The sequence below is a fragment of the Aquarana catesbeiana genome, linkage group LG06, assembly GCF_042186555.1.
Source record: "Aquarana catesbeiana isolate 2022-GZ linkage group LG06, ASM4218655v1, whole genome shotgun sequence".
Classification (NCBI taxonomy): Eukaryota; Metazoa; Chordata; class Amphibia; order Anura; family Ranidae; genus Aquarana; species Aquarana catesbeiana.
The window spans coordinates 299,278,955-299,295,059 of NC_133329.1; the positions used below are offsets into that span (position 1 = coordinate 299,278,955).

General features: G+C 41.6%; 1 protein-coding gene across 1 annotated transcript in view; it reads left to right on the forward strand.

The window, feature by feature from the left end:
* CPS1 (carbamoyl-phosphate synthase 1) overlaps positions 1 to 16,105 on the forward strand; it is a 172,762-nt gene that overhangs the window by 120,551 nt on the left and 36,106 nt on the right. The window contains exons 26-29 of the mRNA XM_073633558.1: positions 9,735 to 9,929; positions 10,037 to 10,104; positions 11,392 to 11,467; positions 14,032 to 14,109. Coding sequence (XP_073489659.1) covers positions 9,735 to 9,929; positions 10,037 to 10,104; positions 11,392 to 11,467; positions 14,032 to 14,109 — 417 coding nt within the window. The remainder of the gene's footprint in view (positions 1 to 9,734; positions 9,930 to 10,036; positions 10,105 to 11,391; positions 11,468 to 14,031; positions 14,110 to 16,105) is intronic.

The following is a 16,105-nucleotide window of genomic DNA, read 5'->3' on the forward strand; positions in this document are numbered from 1 at the left end:
TATGGTTACCAGAAAAAATAGTTTCCTTGTCAAAAACAGGACCAAGGGAATATTTCGTATCTGCCCAAAAAAGTCTGCCGACAAAACTAAATTCAAGCCCCAAGGGTTCAGGGGTTACTTCACCGGAGATTAAGCCGAGTTACCCCATGAATAAAGTTATGGACCAAAGAATGCGAAGCAAGTGGTCGTTGAAATAATACCGTCCTTAGAAAGCACTCAAGGCCAGCTTTATTTCTCACCCGATCTGCAGAAAAAATCAAGGACTCTACCTAGACTTATTTCCTGGGGTGCTGCTCCTGGTTTCACACTAGGAGACATATGTTGTCCAGACTCCATAATATATAACCATGGAGGCGGGCTCTGCATAAACCCAAGGTAGAAAACTACCGAACCTGACAGCCCACGCTTCTTCAGAGTGTGGGCCTCAATAGCCAAAACGTTAAATTTATCGTTTGTAAGGTAGGATGGAACTTCAGACCTTGCGAAAGATATAAATCTTTTTTTAACATAATCGCATTTTTCAACATAGTCGCATTGTTTGATACATTTATCGCACCATTTTGAATATGCTTTATTTGTTCATGATATGTTTCTCATATGCCTGCTGTGCTTCTCTTTCTTTTCTCCATGTGTTTTTAATTGTTTTGATTGCTCTGATTAGGATGCACCCGCCCTATTTGGAGTGCTTACTCTGTTATAAATATCAGTTTTTAAATCAAACATGTATGTTTTGATGAAGGCTTCTTAGCCAAAACGCGCCAGCGTAGCCTGTACCCGTGTACCCATGTAACCCAATAAAGGACTTTTATTCAAGAGCATCTGAGTCGCCAGCCCTTTTCTGATTTAAATACTGCATTTTGGGGCCTGAACGTCCTGGCTAGAGCACCGGATCACAGTTCATAGATCATCATATTGGCAGTGGAGCTGGCAGTGGAGCTGGGGTATCATTTTGCTTCTCCTGCGAGAGAAGGTCTGGCCGTGAAGGTAGGGTCCATGGGTTCCCTACTACCATCTCTACGATCTCTGCATACCAAGATTTCCTGGAGCCCGCTGGGGGTCCCAAGAATCAACTACTTCCTTTCCTGCTTGATCTGGAAAAAGTTGTGGATGCAGGCAGAATAGGAGGGAATGCACAAATCAGTGAGAACCGATTCCGCGGGAATAGCTAAGCATCCGTTCTGCATGCTAGCGGATTCTTTGTTCTTGACACAAGTTTGTCAATCTTTTGTTGATCCTGGAAGCAAACAGATCTATGTCTGGGATCCCCCATCCCTGACATATTGACAGGAAGATATCGGAGTGAAGAAAACATTCTCCCAGAAAAAACTGCTGGCGACTCAATTAGTCTGCCTGCCAATTTTCTATTCCTAGAATGAAAACTGCCGATAGGCAAAGTATATTGTTTTCTTCCCAAGATAGGATAAGATTCACCTTTCTCTGGGCCGCACAACTTCTTGTGCTCCCTAGTGATTAATATAGGACATTGCTGTGGCATAAACGGATTGAATCCTAGCAGGACAATACCTGAAACTGAACGTTCAGGCCCTCAGAACCAAGTGTTCTGCCTGAATTTTTAAAATGTTAATGGGCAAGGCCATTTCTGATCTAGGCCATTTCTCCTGGACAGCTGCCTCTTTCAGGACTGTCCCCCAAACTAAACAAATAAAGTTGGCATATGTTGATCCTATTTCCCAGGTAACTGAAAGAAGGATTTTTCCCTTCGCAGATTTTTGGATGTTGACCATAAAATGAGGCTCCAGTGCACTCAGCCTACAGCACTTGGTATTTCCAGATGGTCTTTCATCCGGGTACTAACCAGGCCCGACCCTGCTTAGCCTCCAAGATCAGACGAGATCGATCGCTATCAGGGTGATGTGGAGTCAGACACATTGGGAATATAGAGCTTGAATTCCTTGTTTCAAGCCGATAGGATACTGCGTTGCAGCAGTCTAGAATGAGATTGAGCATAAAGAATGGCCTCGAATGAAGCCACCATCTTTCCTGACAACCTCACACAAAGTTGAATAGGAGAAAAACATCTTGCTTCGACTACCTAGATCAGTCCTTTATGGCGCTGATCTTAGCCTGGAGTACGAATACCCTTTTCTGGGTGTACCTATGATCAGACCCAAGTATTTTCTTCATGTTTTAAAGAAGATTCCTCCCAGGTTGAGAATCCGTCCTAGATATACCAGGTAGTCGAATGTGGTGACCATACTTTTGGTCTAAGCGGGCTACCGACTGGTCTAACAAGAACAGATCGACTAGGTAAATCATAATCGTTATACCTTGGGCCCTCAATCTGGCTAGAAAAGGAGCCAGAACCTTGTACTTGAGGTGTAGCAGCTAGATCGGAAAGCAGAGCTACCCTGTTTCCCCTAAAATAAGACCTAGCGTGACTGTCGGTGATGGCTGCAATATAAGCCCCACCCCCCAAATAAGCCCTAGTTAAAGTCCTTGTAGGTCTTGTTTTCAGGGAAACAGGGTAGAGCTTATTTGGGGGGTAGGGCTTATATTGCAGCCATCACCGACAATCACGCTAGGTCTTATTTTCGGGGAAACAGGGTACACACTGGAAGATTTTCCACTTTGAAAGAAAATATTACTAGTGAGCGAGGAAATAGGCATATGGAGAATTGCATCTTCATGCAAAAAGGGGGAGATTATATTCAGCAATTGAATTTTAGATTTTTGAGATCTAGAATGTCCATTTGGATTTAACCAAATCCCAATCTCTGCCCTTACATGGGGCCACCATGAACACTTTTTGCCAAAAGATGGACCAATGCTAGAGAGAAAGATTTTTTTCTTTGGATCCTTAGGAACGTTTGAACTGAAAAAAATGAGAAGATGGAAACTCTTGGAACTCCAGTTTGTACGTTGGAGCTATTGAGGAAGTCCCCTATTCGTCTTGAAATTCCCTCTGCAGATCCCTGAGAACTGTAGAAGAATTCTCCCTATTGGGGGCACCTCCTCATAAGGAGGCTACAGCATCTTGTAGGCTTCCTCCCTCAAGACCTCTTTTGTCCCTGGGGTTAACCCTGAGGATTACCCTTTGAACCTGATGGCAGAGGCCGTCGTGACTGCCTGGAGGCTGATGCCCCTGGCACAGAAGAAGGAGTTTTGAAGTAAAAAAACACATTTACTCCTTCACTTAAAAGGCAAAAGGGGTATTTTTCTTTTGCTAGAAATTCTTTGGATATATCCAAAATATCCCCAGATAGCTGTCTTACCGCAAAAGGGAAGACTAGCCAGGAGCTTCTTGCATGATGCTTAGCGAAGGAGCAATCTGTCATAGCAATTATTGCCAACATAAAGCTGCCTCCTGGACCTGCTGAGCAGGATAACCTTAAACACCTGTTAAAACTGGTTTCTCAACAATTAACCAATTACTGTCAGCACAGGCTGAGCTCAACCTGCCAGAGAAAAAAGTGTTTTTTTGTTTTGTTTTTTTATAATAGGAATTCCAACCTTTTATCCATTAGATCCCTAAGTATTTGAGTAATTTCTGTCGGACAAGTCAAACGTACAAAGGATATAGTAGGGTTAATTGCTGGTATACCCCGCTTAGTGAATTTTCTCTACCACGGGATAAAGTGTGAAAACTTTTCAGAATGGAAAATAATGCTTATCTGGGTGATTCTCCAGATACAAAATTTTTTTTCCAACAAAGAATGGACAGGAAAAAGCATGCACAGCTTGAGGAGGCTTTAGCGAACTCAAACACTCAGTTAAGGGTACATAAATGTGGAGCAGATCATTCAACAAGAAATTGTACCATCAATCTTACCATCAGATTGTGAAAGCTGACCCTCCCGCAATTGATACCTCAGAAGAGGAGTCATCAGCCTCACCACGGTCCCCTGAGGGAATCGTCTTCTCCTGCCCCTAGTCCCTCAGTCTGAGGGTCTTAGGAAAATGGAAGAGAACCTGTCGCATCTTGACCATACTGAGATGCGATTAACCACTCTGGGATGTGATTAAAGTCTCTAAGCTTCTTTTAAAAACCTACCATGGCTGAGGAAAAAGAGTAAAATGAACAGGGGCTGCAGTGTTGAAAACAGTTCCAAACATTTCATGGCCCCGATGCTCACTCTGACCAGCCACCCCCTCTCAGAGGAGGATGCCATTTGAAGAGTAGGATTTCCAGAGCTTGAGGGAGACCCCTTTTAGCTCCTTTTTTGGGGGTGTTTCAACCCCCCCTTCTGAATACAGCCCGATGCACAAAGCATAGGTACTACCAGAAGAAATCGCATCTATTGCTTGAGCAATAGTCAGCCACTGCTGCTGCTATTAACGCTCAGCCTGATGCAAAACAAAATGTGTCAAAAAGAATGCTTGTGTCACCAACCTCTTTCATGCCCCTCTATGCTCTTGTGTCCCTCCACAGCAATAAAACTAGAGCTTTTAAAAAACACTTTCCTGCGCTGGGTGTTGAAGGATGCCAACGCTGTGCTAAGCCCCGCCCCCCCTCCGTCGCCTACGGCCCCCCTCCTCTCTTTCTTGGACACATCGTGAGCTCTCTGGAGGAAGCGTGAGAAGGTATGTGCTCTATACAGCCCCCAGTGGTGACACATAAGCATGACAACATTTACTAATCTAAAGGAGACATTCATAAGAACATTCAAACATTTCTTAGAAAAACTCCACTTACCTTTCCCGCCGCAGGGTTTTCTGTGGTAAAACCAACAGACCCAATCTTCACCCTTCACGGTGAGTTCCGTTAAACCTTCAGGAGCCAGGGATCCTCAAGGAAACCCGCAATCCTGGACCTGTAATAGCACCACCGCCAGTAAAAAGTTATGGCCTTACTACCAAAAGTACTGGATCCCGGGGTCCAGCTCTCTAAAGAGAAGCATTTACACATTTCTTCAGGCACGAGGCCTGAGTACCATTCAATTCGGCCTAAAACACACTTTGAATGGATCTGGCTGCATAGCTAGCCCCAGCAAGGATTGCTCCAGTGGAGCTCAGCACAGCATATCTTCACTAGTGACCAACAACTTAGACACTGGCGAAAAAACTGAGATACTCCCAGTAGTGGGAGGGGTTATATAGTGAGTGCACTTTTTATCTAAGGGAGTGCCAGTGTCCATCACCTGAAGGTGGCCTATAACCCACATAGTAACTACTATAGGTCTGTGTCCCGTGATGTACGATAAGAAATTATTATTTTTTCCATCCACCTGATTGGGTATTCTTTGCAAAGTGAAGCTTTACCACCTTTAAAGGAAAATTCATTCAGCTGCACTTCCAAAGTGCACAGTATATTTACTTTTAGTAATTCCACCCCATAATGTCTCTTCTGCAAAAAAAGCTTCTTACCCTCATCCTTTCAAGATGTTTTAGAATATACACTGAGCTGTGCATGTGCAGTTAGCCTTGCAAGTGGATGGCTTTTCCAATACAGCCTCTAAGGAAAAGCCATGCATTCACAATACAAGCCAGCCCAGTAGACTCAGAAGAAGACTTGAGCACTGTCTGATGTAGGCCACAGCTCCTGGGCCAGATAGCCCGAGTTTCTAAAGTAAGTAAAGCGGACTTCAGTTATTTTTTTCAACTTTAAAACTTAAATCTTCTGCCCTTGTTGTTTTAACTTTGGATAGTAAAACATTTTTTTCTGCCAGTAAATACCTTATACAGCCCACTTTCTGTTTCTTGTTTGGTAAAAAGCCTAAGCTTATGACATCTTGCATAGCTCTCTCTCTCATTCTCGTGAGAGTTTGCCAGGAGGGGAGGAGGGATGAGTCCTAAGAGGGCCAATGAAAGCTGCAGGGCTGCAGAGCTGGAGGTGTGCCTATGTGTGTCTGTGTAAATCCAGGAAGTGAACAGGCAGCAGTGTCAGCTGCCCATAGTTAAAATGGCTGCAGGCAGACTTAGTGGAGGGAGATTTCTGCAGCATACCCTGTTTCCCCGAAAATAAGACTTAGCGTGATTGTCAGTGATGGCTGCAATATAAGCCCTACCCCCCAAATAAGCCCTACCCTGTTTCCCTGAAAATAAGCCCTACCCTGAAAATAAGACCTACAAGGACTTTAACTAGGGCTTATTTGGGGGGTGGGGCTTATATTGCAGCCATCACCGACAGTCACGCTAGGTCTTATTTTAGGGGAAACAGGGTAGCTCTGCTTTCCGATCTAGCTGCTACACCTCAAGTACAAGGTTCTGGCTCCTTTTCTAGCCAGATTGAGGGCCCAAGGTATAACGATTATGATTTACCTAGTCGATCTGTTCTTGTTAGACCAGTCGGTAGCCCGCTTAGACCAAAAGTATGGTCACCACGTTCGACTACCTGGTATATCTAGGTCGGATTCTCAACCTGGGAGGAATCTTCTTTAAAACATGAAGAAAATACTTGGGTCTGATCGTAGGTACACCCAGAAAAGGGTATTCGTACTCCAGGCTAAGATCAGCGCCATAAAGGACTGATCTAGGTAGGCTTATTTGGGGGGTAGGGCTTATATTGCAGCCATCACCGACAATCACGCTAGGTCTTATTTTCGGGGAAACAGGGTATTTGGCAAGTACAGAATCACAGTATATATAAAATAATATGCAAAGTGGTTGGAGGGAAGCTTCAGAATAGCAAAGATGTTTTTATTACAAATTATGTGAGCAGACTGCAGTTCCTCTTTAACCACTTCCTGCCCGGCCTATAGCAGAATGATGGCCAGGGAGATAGCAGAATGATGGCCCAGGATAACATGCCGGCGATCGGTGGTGCTGTGTGTGATATACCGCATCTTCGATCGTGGTAAGGAGCCTCTGACGGAAGCTCCTTACCATGTGATCAGCTGTGACCAATCACAGCTGATCACAGCGTGAACCAGCAAGTGCCGGTAAATGGCTTTCCTATGTTTGCACTGACAGGGAGAGCCAATCGGCGACTCTCCCTGTCAGAGGGGGGGTCTGTGCTGATAATCAGCACATTGATTATCAGCACAACCCCCATGAGAGGTGCCCATCAGCTGCCAATCAGTGCCAATCAGGTGCCAGTCTGTGCCCACGTCTGTCAGTGCCCAAAGTGCCAATTAGTGCCCATAAACATACCAATCAGTGCCCCATCAGTAATGCCTGTCAGTGCCCTTCAGATGCCAATCAGTAATGCCTGTCAGTAGCTCCTCATCAGTGTTGCCTATCCAGTGCTATCTATCAGTGCCCATCAGTGTCACCTATTAGTGCCCATTAGTGCCACCTATCAGTGCACATCAGTGCCACCTATCAGTGCCCATCAGTGCTGCATATCAGTGTAGCTTATCGGTGCCCATCAGTGCTGCATATCAGTGCCACCTATCAGTGCCCATCAATTCTACATATCAGTGCCTCCTCATCAGTGCCCATTAGTGCCACCTCATCAGTGCCGCCTCTTCAGTGCCCATTAGTGAAGCCTCATCAGTGCCCATCAGTGAAGGAGAAAACAAAATTTTATAACAGAAAAGATGAAAAACTTTTTTTTTTTCAAAAATGTCGGTTTTTTTTTTAGTTTGTTTAGCAAAAAATAAAAACTGCAGAGGTGATCAAATACCACCAAAAGAAAGCTCTATTTGTGGGAAGAAAATGATAAAAACTTAGTTTGGGTACAGTGTTGTATGACTGCGAAATTGTCATTCAAAGTGCGACAGCACTGAAAGCTGAAAATTGTCAAGGGCGGGAAAGGGGGAAAGTGCCCTGTATTGAAGTGGTTAAAGAGTTGTATAGGTAGCAGGTAAGGGGGTTATGGCTAGTTATCAATACGCATATCCTGGAACCTTTAAATCATGCAGAGGATGAAACCAACTTTTTTAACAATGATCCCATGTAGTGGTAAGTGCAGTTATCATTAAAAAAAAATACACCATCTTGGTAACGTTATATAATCATTGCTAATCATATACAGTGAGAGCTGCTTTGGCATACAGATGCCAATTAAATATAATACAATTTAATTTCCTGAGACACTTGGCACCTTTAATCTCGAAATGATAAAAACCTAATTAAGCAAATGTCTGTGTATTCAAATTTCCCTTACCAAAAATAGATTTGAATTCTAAGCTATTTAGTTCCAGCTGCACATATAGAACAACATACTGTGGCTGATTTTTTTTCATTTGGTATTGTTAAATGTTATCAAAACAAAAAGATAAATAGATTTGTATGTAGAACATTGAAAAAAATGACAAAAAATGGAGGGTGCACCAGCCTAGTGCATTATTACTTTATTAAAAATTATAATTTATTATAAAGTATAAAAACATACTCACAAAAGCTACATAGCTAGATACACAAACATGTAGTAAATCCCGTATAACCTCTAGAACCTGGATAACCAATATGGCTAACATTTCAATGGATGTACCTTCTTCTTCAGAACTGCAGAGCTGAGCTCTGGTCTTTTAGCAAACAATTACGAACAGTATATACATACCGTATACTGTATATATTATATATATATATATATAGATCTATATATAGATCTATATATATAGATCTATATATAGATCTATATATATAGATCTATATATATAACTATAATATATATATAGATCTATATATATATATATTAAAAGTATTGAGACGCCTGCCTTTACATGCACATGAACTTTAATGGCATCCCAGTCTTAGTCTGTAGGGTTCAATACTGAATTGACCCACCCTTTGCAGCTATAACAGTTTCAACCTTTCTGAGAAGGCTGTCCACAAGGCTTAGGAGTGTGTCTATGGGAATGTTTGACTATTCTTCCAGAAGCGCATTTGTAAGGTCAGGCACTGAGGTCTGGCTTGCATTCTCCGCTCTAATTCATCCCAAAGATGTTCTATCAGGTTGAGGTCAGGACTCAACAGGCAGGCCAGTCAAGTTCCTCCACCCCAAACTCGCTCATCCATGTCTTTATGGACCTTTATTTGTGCACTGGTCCAAATCATTTGGTGAAGGGGGGATTATGGTGTGGGGTTGTTTTTCAGGGGTTGGGCTTGGCACCTTAGTTCCAGTGAAGGGAACTCTTAAGGCATCAGCATACCAAGACATTTTGGACAATTTCATGCTACTAACTTTGTAGGAACAGTTTGGGAATGGCTCCTTCCTGTTCCAACATGACTGCATACTAGTGCACAAAGCAAGGCCCATAAAGACATGGATGAGTGAGTTTGGGGTGGAGGAACTTGACTTGCCTGAGTCCTGACCATAACCCGATAGAACATTTTTGGGATGAATGCAAGCCAGGCCTTCTCGTCCACATCAGTGCCTGACCTCACAAATGTTCTTCTGGAAGAATGGTCAAACATTTCCATAAACACACTCCTAAACCTTGTGGACAGCCTTCCCAGAAGAGTTAAAGACTAAGACTGGAATGCCATTAAAATTCATGTGCGTGTAAAGGTAGGCGTCCCAATATTTTTGGTAATACAGTACATACATATATATATATATATATATATATATATATATATATATATATATATATATATATATATATATATCACCTGCAAAAGGATTAATAATTTTGGACAGCCATTCCTCTGCGCCAGTTAATAATAGCTAAGACTAAAGACTACTGAGAATGATTTATGAAAGGCTTGTGTAAAAATCCCTGTATTTAAAAATGTGCATTTATTAAAGGTCTTTATAATTTTATTTACACAAGGTGGTATTAACATCATGCACTGTTGTTGGCTTTGAGCCCCTGTAGGTCCATGTTCAGCATGCCTTGTGATCATCATAAATTTGTTTGACAAATGTTCATCCTATCTCTTACCAGCAATGTGATGGCTGCATCATCTCTGTTGGGGGGCAGATCCCCAACAACTTGGCTGTGCCATTGTACAAGAACGGGGTGAAGATTATGGGTACCAGCCCACTGCAGATTGATCGGGCAGAAGATCGCTCCATATTCTCAGCTGTTCTGGACGAGCTTCAGATTGCACAGGCTCCATGGAAAGCTGTCAATTCTCTGGTAAGATTTATATCTCCAATGGGTTTACTTGGGTTCTTTTTTCTAACATTATGCTTTATGTTTAAAGTACTCATTAACTTTAAAAATGTGTTTTCTTCCATCTATAGGATGATGCTTTGCAGTTTACAAAGACTGTTGGGTATCCATGCTTGCTGCGTCCCTCCTATGTGCTCAGGTAATCCAGAAATACAAAGTCTCTTCTATAAGGTTCCAGACTGCCACCCTGCCTGCAAGTGCAATCCTGATTGGTATTCTACTGTCCGCGCACATTCTGTGCTTTTTTTGTGGGATAGTAACATCTGGGTCTCTATAGCTAGAAACCCAGATTTTAAACCCAGTTTTACTGTGCCTTATGTGGCTACAACTGATTGTGTTAATGTGATACTAAAGATGGCCATAAATGGATCCAAAATTGTCTGTTTCAGCAAGAACCAACCAAATTTCGAACCATCTATGGCAATTGGAAAATTCCCCTTTGATCAGCACCTGCAGCCAATTGGCTGCAGCGCTGATCAGTGTATTCTGACAAAATCCTCCTGTCAAAATACATGAGCACAGCCGGAAGGAATACATTCTTTTTTTTTGTGTTTTTTTTTTCTACCCAATGGTTGATTAACAAAAATTATCCATCTATGGCCAACTTTAGATTAGATAGCTAATACAGCTAGAAAAGGGCAGTGCAAGACAGATGGGGGTTATTTACAAAAGGCAAATCCACTTTGCACTACAAGTGCACTGCAAGTGCACTTGGAATTGCACTGAAAGTGCAGTAGCTGTAGATCTGAGGGGAAGATCTGAAATGAGGGGAAGCTCTGCTGATTGTATCATCCAATTATGTACAAGCTAAAATGCTGTTTTTTATTTTCCTTGCATGTCCCCCTTAGATCTACAGCAACTGCACTTCCAAGTGCACTTGTAGTGCAAAGTGGATTTGCCTTTCATAAATAACCCTCAGGTGACTCACTGGTGCAGCAAGTATAAATTTGGCCCTGGCAACTTCTTTCCATTGTCAGGAATACATATAGGTGCACATGATATATGATTTTTTTACCAATCCTGAATTTAGTAAAACCTCATATATTCCATGCTCACTTAGTCCATGTGTACAGTCCTAAAACATTTGATCAACCGAGTATTACAAAAAAAGATATTTCTGCTCTCATAAAATCACAAGGGATGCTCTTGGAAAGCTTAAAACCCAACTATATGCAAGAGAGTGCACACTAATCTTTTGGTAATTCACAAGCAACTTTAAAAAATAAAACCCTGTATAAGCAGCCGTACTGTGTATGAGCCTATTTTATACCTACTCTCTGTAAGTGCATGTTATACATTTTTTTATATAATTATGTTGCTTATAATAATGTGCAAGATGAGTGAACTCCTGACTTTAGCATACCTGGTAAAAACTTGCAGCTTTGTTAATCCTTTATAAACCTTTCTTTCCTCTGTTTTATCACAGTGGCTCAGCAATGAATGTAGTATATGGAGAGGAGGAACTGAAGACTTTCCTAGCTGAAGCGACACGTGTTTCACAGGTAAAAAAAATCATTATGACTTTGTCTGAGAAGAAGACTTTGTCAGTATATTAGCTCTGGCACCTAATCTACAAAACTAGGCAATATTATATGTTCTTTTCAGTGAAACAAGAAGATCCTGGCAAATTATCAATGTTTTTAGGGATCCTTTATTGAATATGTCTGATTGCAGAAGAATTGTGGCTAGGTTGTCTTGTAGAGCCAGTTGCTGTGGGCGTTCTGGCTAGCTGTGGCACTAATGCTGTCCCTCAATATGACTTCTCTTTGGCCTTGTCTAGATAATGGAATGCCTGGATTGCATTTGTTTGTATCGTGCGCATTTCTTTTCTTGCATAATTACACAACTATTTTTCTATAAAACATCCCATATATTATAACATCTAATGTTGGGTACTTCTGCAAATAATGTACCTTCAAAAACTGAGCCTAGAGCTTCAGTCTGCTATTGCTCTGAGCCAACTCTGAGTTCAAATTGGGGACTCTCTGTCTCTATGGGCAAAACCAACAGGTTCTCACTACCTTTCACTCCACTGCCACTTTGTTCATCCAGGGGAGCGAACAGAAATCTTGTGTAAGCTTCAGATTGCACTGGTCAGAGCTTATGTAGACTCTTTACCCATCCACATGTGAAAGTGTTTGGGCAGGTGATTGGCCACTTATGCACTATACATGCTACATCATGGGAAGAAAGGAAGCAAGCCACATGCTCCCTTTTTTTTTAAATCAGCACCAGGCATGGTACTTAGAAAAATGACGACTGTCCCATGTGCTGGTAGCTGCTCTGTTCCTTGAAATCTCCATTGCACTGTGCCCAGGATACCCCCACAGCTGTGATCCTTTTATGCTGCAGAGGTTAAAATAAGTGGCTTCACCTGTCACAGGCACTTATCAAAAGTGTTGACTATGCTCTCTTTTTTTGCCCCTGTGCTCTTTTCATAGAAGCTGTACTATCAGTTTTATGATTTGAGAAGGCAGACTTTCATTCATCCACCCATCCTCCATTCTAAAGCCTTATACATACTAGTAGTTTTTTTTTTTTTCCTTCAACCCAGCAGGGCTGAACAAAAAAAAAAACCTGACAGCTGAAGTCAGAGCCGCTGTACTAACAATCTGATGTTAGTTCAGCGACCTCCCCTGCTGTGCTATTGTGTTCTGACAGCAGGAAGGCCCCCCTGCTAGAACACTCCAGTCAGCGCTCTCAGCCATTGGCAGACTAGGCTACTAGGCTTAAGACAGCTTTCTATTGCTCATTCATGAAGAAAAATTGAAAAAATCACCAAACTTTAGCTTTAACTACGATGAGCCATGTAACTGCAGCTAACGAACAAATATGTATCAAGTTATCTCAAATTCACCACCTACATGCTTGTTCTGTGTTGCCTATAGAATCTAATAGATTCTTAAATGTAAAATTCCTAATATTCAATGAAACAATGGAAAGTAACAATAGACTTCAAAGACAATTCTGCTTCCAGACACTAAGGAGTTGATTTACTAAAGGCAACTAGACTGTGCACTTTGCAAAGTGCAGTTGCACTCTGCAGGTGCAATTGCTCCAGAACTTAGTGGGGTATGAGGTAAAGCTTCACTTTGCAAAGAACACCCAATTACATGCAAAGGAAAATAAAAAAACAGCATGTTTGCTTGCATGTGATTGGATGATGGAAGTCAGTAGAGCTTCTGCTCATTTACTACGCTCTGGAGCAACTGCTCTTGTAGAGTGCAACTGCACTTTGCAAAGTGCACAGTCAATTTGCCTTTAGTAAATCAACCCCTTTACATGTGGCCCAACTTCATTAAAAGAACCAAAAATAAAACAACTGTCTCACAAATGATACAGTAGCAAAGTAAACCAGCAGATCTTTATCTAACAAATTGGCAAATAAATACACCAGAAGTCAAAAATAATTTAACATCTGTTATTTGCACTTGCTAAGTGGAAATAATATGTTTATTATTTGTCTTGTCCCTGCGGCTTTATTGCTACATAATCTCCACCTTGAACCACTACTGATAAATACCAGCAATGTGTTTTCTATGTAAATGTTATGTATTGACATATCTAGCTAAAAGTGGTATCATACATAATTCATGATCAACTGGCAGCAAAATATGCACACTGTGCCAACTCTCAGGGTAATGTTCCTTGTTTTCATATTAGTGTCTCTTTTAGGCCTGGGTGGGGGATTTATGTATATCCTGCAGGGCTTTTCGTCACAAGATGAAAGCTTTTGCTTTTGCTATTAACATTGCACTTTCAAGGTGGTAAAAAGATGAGCAGCATTTACAAGGAAGATGGGTTAAATTTGTGATGGAGTGATGCTAAGTGATACAGTCTTAGAGCTACAGGAATTTCATATCAAGTTCAACTGTCCTAGGAACTATAACAGAAGAGTCAGTTTTCCCATATGGTTGCGCCCACATCAAGCGCCTTGCCACTTATTTACAGCCATATGGGTTTTATAACTAGAGTTTGTAACAGAAGTGTTAAATGTTGTAATCAAGCTGTGTCTATTTTGGAATTCAAGCTGTGGATTGATTTGGTTTGCTTATTATTTTGACAGGAGCACCCTGTTGTGATCACCAAGTTTATCGAAGGTGCCCGAGAGGTGGAGATGGATGCAGTTGGCAAGGAAGGGCGTGTAAGTATTATCCTTACAGTTTCTAAAATACAGAACTGATATGTGACAGGATTTTTTCCACTGGGCACAAATTGATTAAAGAAGCCCCTTTTTTACTCCAGTTTATGCTTAAAAGAGAAGTATGGGAATGGGTTTTTATCTAGAATCATACTTATCTAGCTGGATGCTGCATTTGTCCCCCTGCTGGCACTAACACTGAGAACCGAGCGATCTAACACTAGTGACTGTCAGTTTCCGGCTTTCTGCTCTGCCCTTCCACGCTCACCGGTGTGTTGGACTGTGGAGGGGGCGGGAGCGGCCGGCTCAGGATCTCAGCAGCTCACTGAGAGGCTGAGCCGGGTGTCGGTCCAGGCATGTGGGCAGATCCTGATCATATGGTCGCAATCTTTCCCGAGCCTGGACCGGCTCTATGACATCGGCTGACAGCTCACTTCAGCCCGCTGTCAGCTGAAAATGTGTTACAGCAGTGCAAAACAAACTGCACTCCTGTGATCCACAGGAGAAGTACAGCCAAATAAGCTTTGACTGTACTTCTCCTTTAAATCAACTTAGGCCTAAACGTACCTATTTTTTCATAATTGTTTGTGTATTGTTTAAATCCAATATCAAAGCCTGGTCACTAAATCACTTGGATACTAAATGGGTGGGATGGAGACTATAGCAGTACAATAACTAAACATGCAAACTAAGGCCTATACTCACCTATTTTTTTCATAATTGTGCATGTATTGTTAAATCCTAATTCCAAGCCTGATCAGTAATCACTTCGATACTAAATTAGTAGGATGAAGAATATATACAATAACTAAATTTGTATTCTGTCTAATTTCATTTTGCCGAGTACAGCATAAAAGTTTGGCTTGCAAGTTGAATGTCTGGATTCTTGAGCTTGGACATATGTGTGAACGGGTGTGTGAATTCTACACAAGTTGGATCATGCAGCTCAGTCTTAGCAGGCATAATCAATTTAAACTTGATATAATAGAAATACTAGATCTGAAACTTCTGACTTCCCTCTAAAATGCTAGTTGATTTATGTGGAGTTGTGACTTAACTAAAGTCAGTATCTTCATAGGCCAGGGACAATGTTTTTATTTTAACTTTACCAAGTAATGCTAAAAAAATAAAGGAAAAAAAAACAAACCAGGTCTGGTGAATAAACTGGCAGATGGAATGATATTATCTCATGTCTATTAGAAAGTAGAAATCTATGTAAACTAACAGAATTTTTGGTGGGCACTGCCATCCAAAAAATCTGAAATACTAAAATCCAACTTTCAGCTCAGTATGTAAAGTGAAGGCACTGTCAGGGGCTCCTTATTATTATTTTCAACTTGCTTAACTCAAATCTTTATTAGTTTTGAACAGAGTTGCTCTTTGTAATGCATTTTTTATGACAGGAGATTTTATCCTCTCTAAGTTTGTGACTGGAAAGAGTTTATAATCTTCCCCACTCTATTCATTATTAAATCTGAGCCCCAGGCAGATATAACAGACACAAATTAGTGTTGCTGATATATCAATAAATGTATTTGTTAAATGCAAGACGTGTAAGTCTCTGAATGTATCATGGTACCAGCCTCTTGCAGTCCCAGGACAGAAGAGGTAGAAACGTTGTACTGCAGTGCTCATGTGCTAAAAAGCAACATGCAGATAAGAAGAAAAAGGAAAGTGACAGAGAGATGAGCTCATTAGTCTGTTATCTATCCTTTCACTGTCCAGTTACAAGCTGGGGGATAGACAAGACCACTAACGTGTTATTACCTGTAGCAGAGAAAAATGAGGTCTCCTGCCCTGACAAATAGGGCTGTGCCATGTATCTTGATAGATAAAAACAAAACCTTTGGCAGGTAAACCATTTCCCATTTGTGTTTCTTCTGTGTATCGACTTGTTTGCCTGGAGTTCAGTTCAGGGGCGGTTCCAGAGTCTAATCTCGGGAGGGGCACTGCCAAAATGCTTGCGGGCAATTTGTCGGGGCAATGGCTGGTGTTGGCG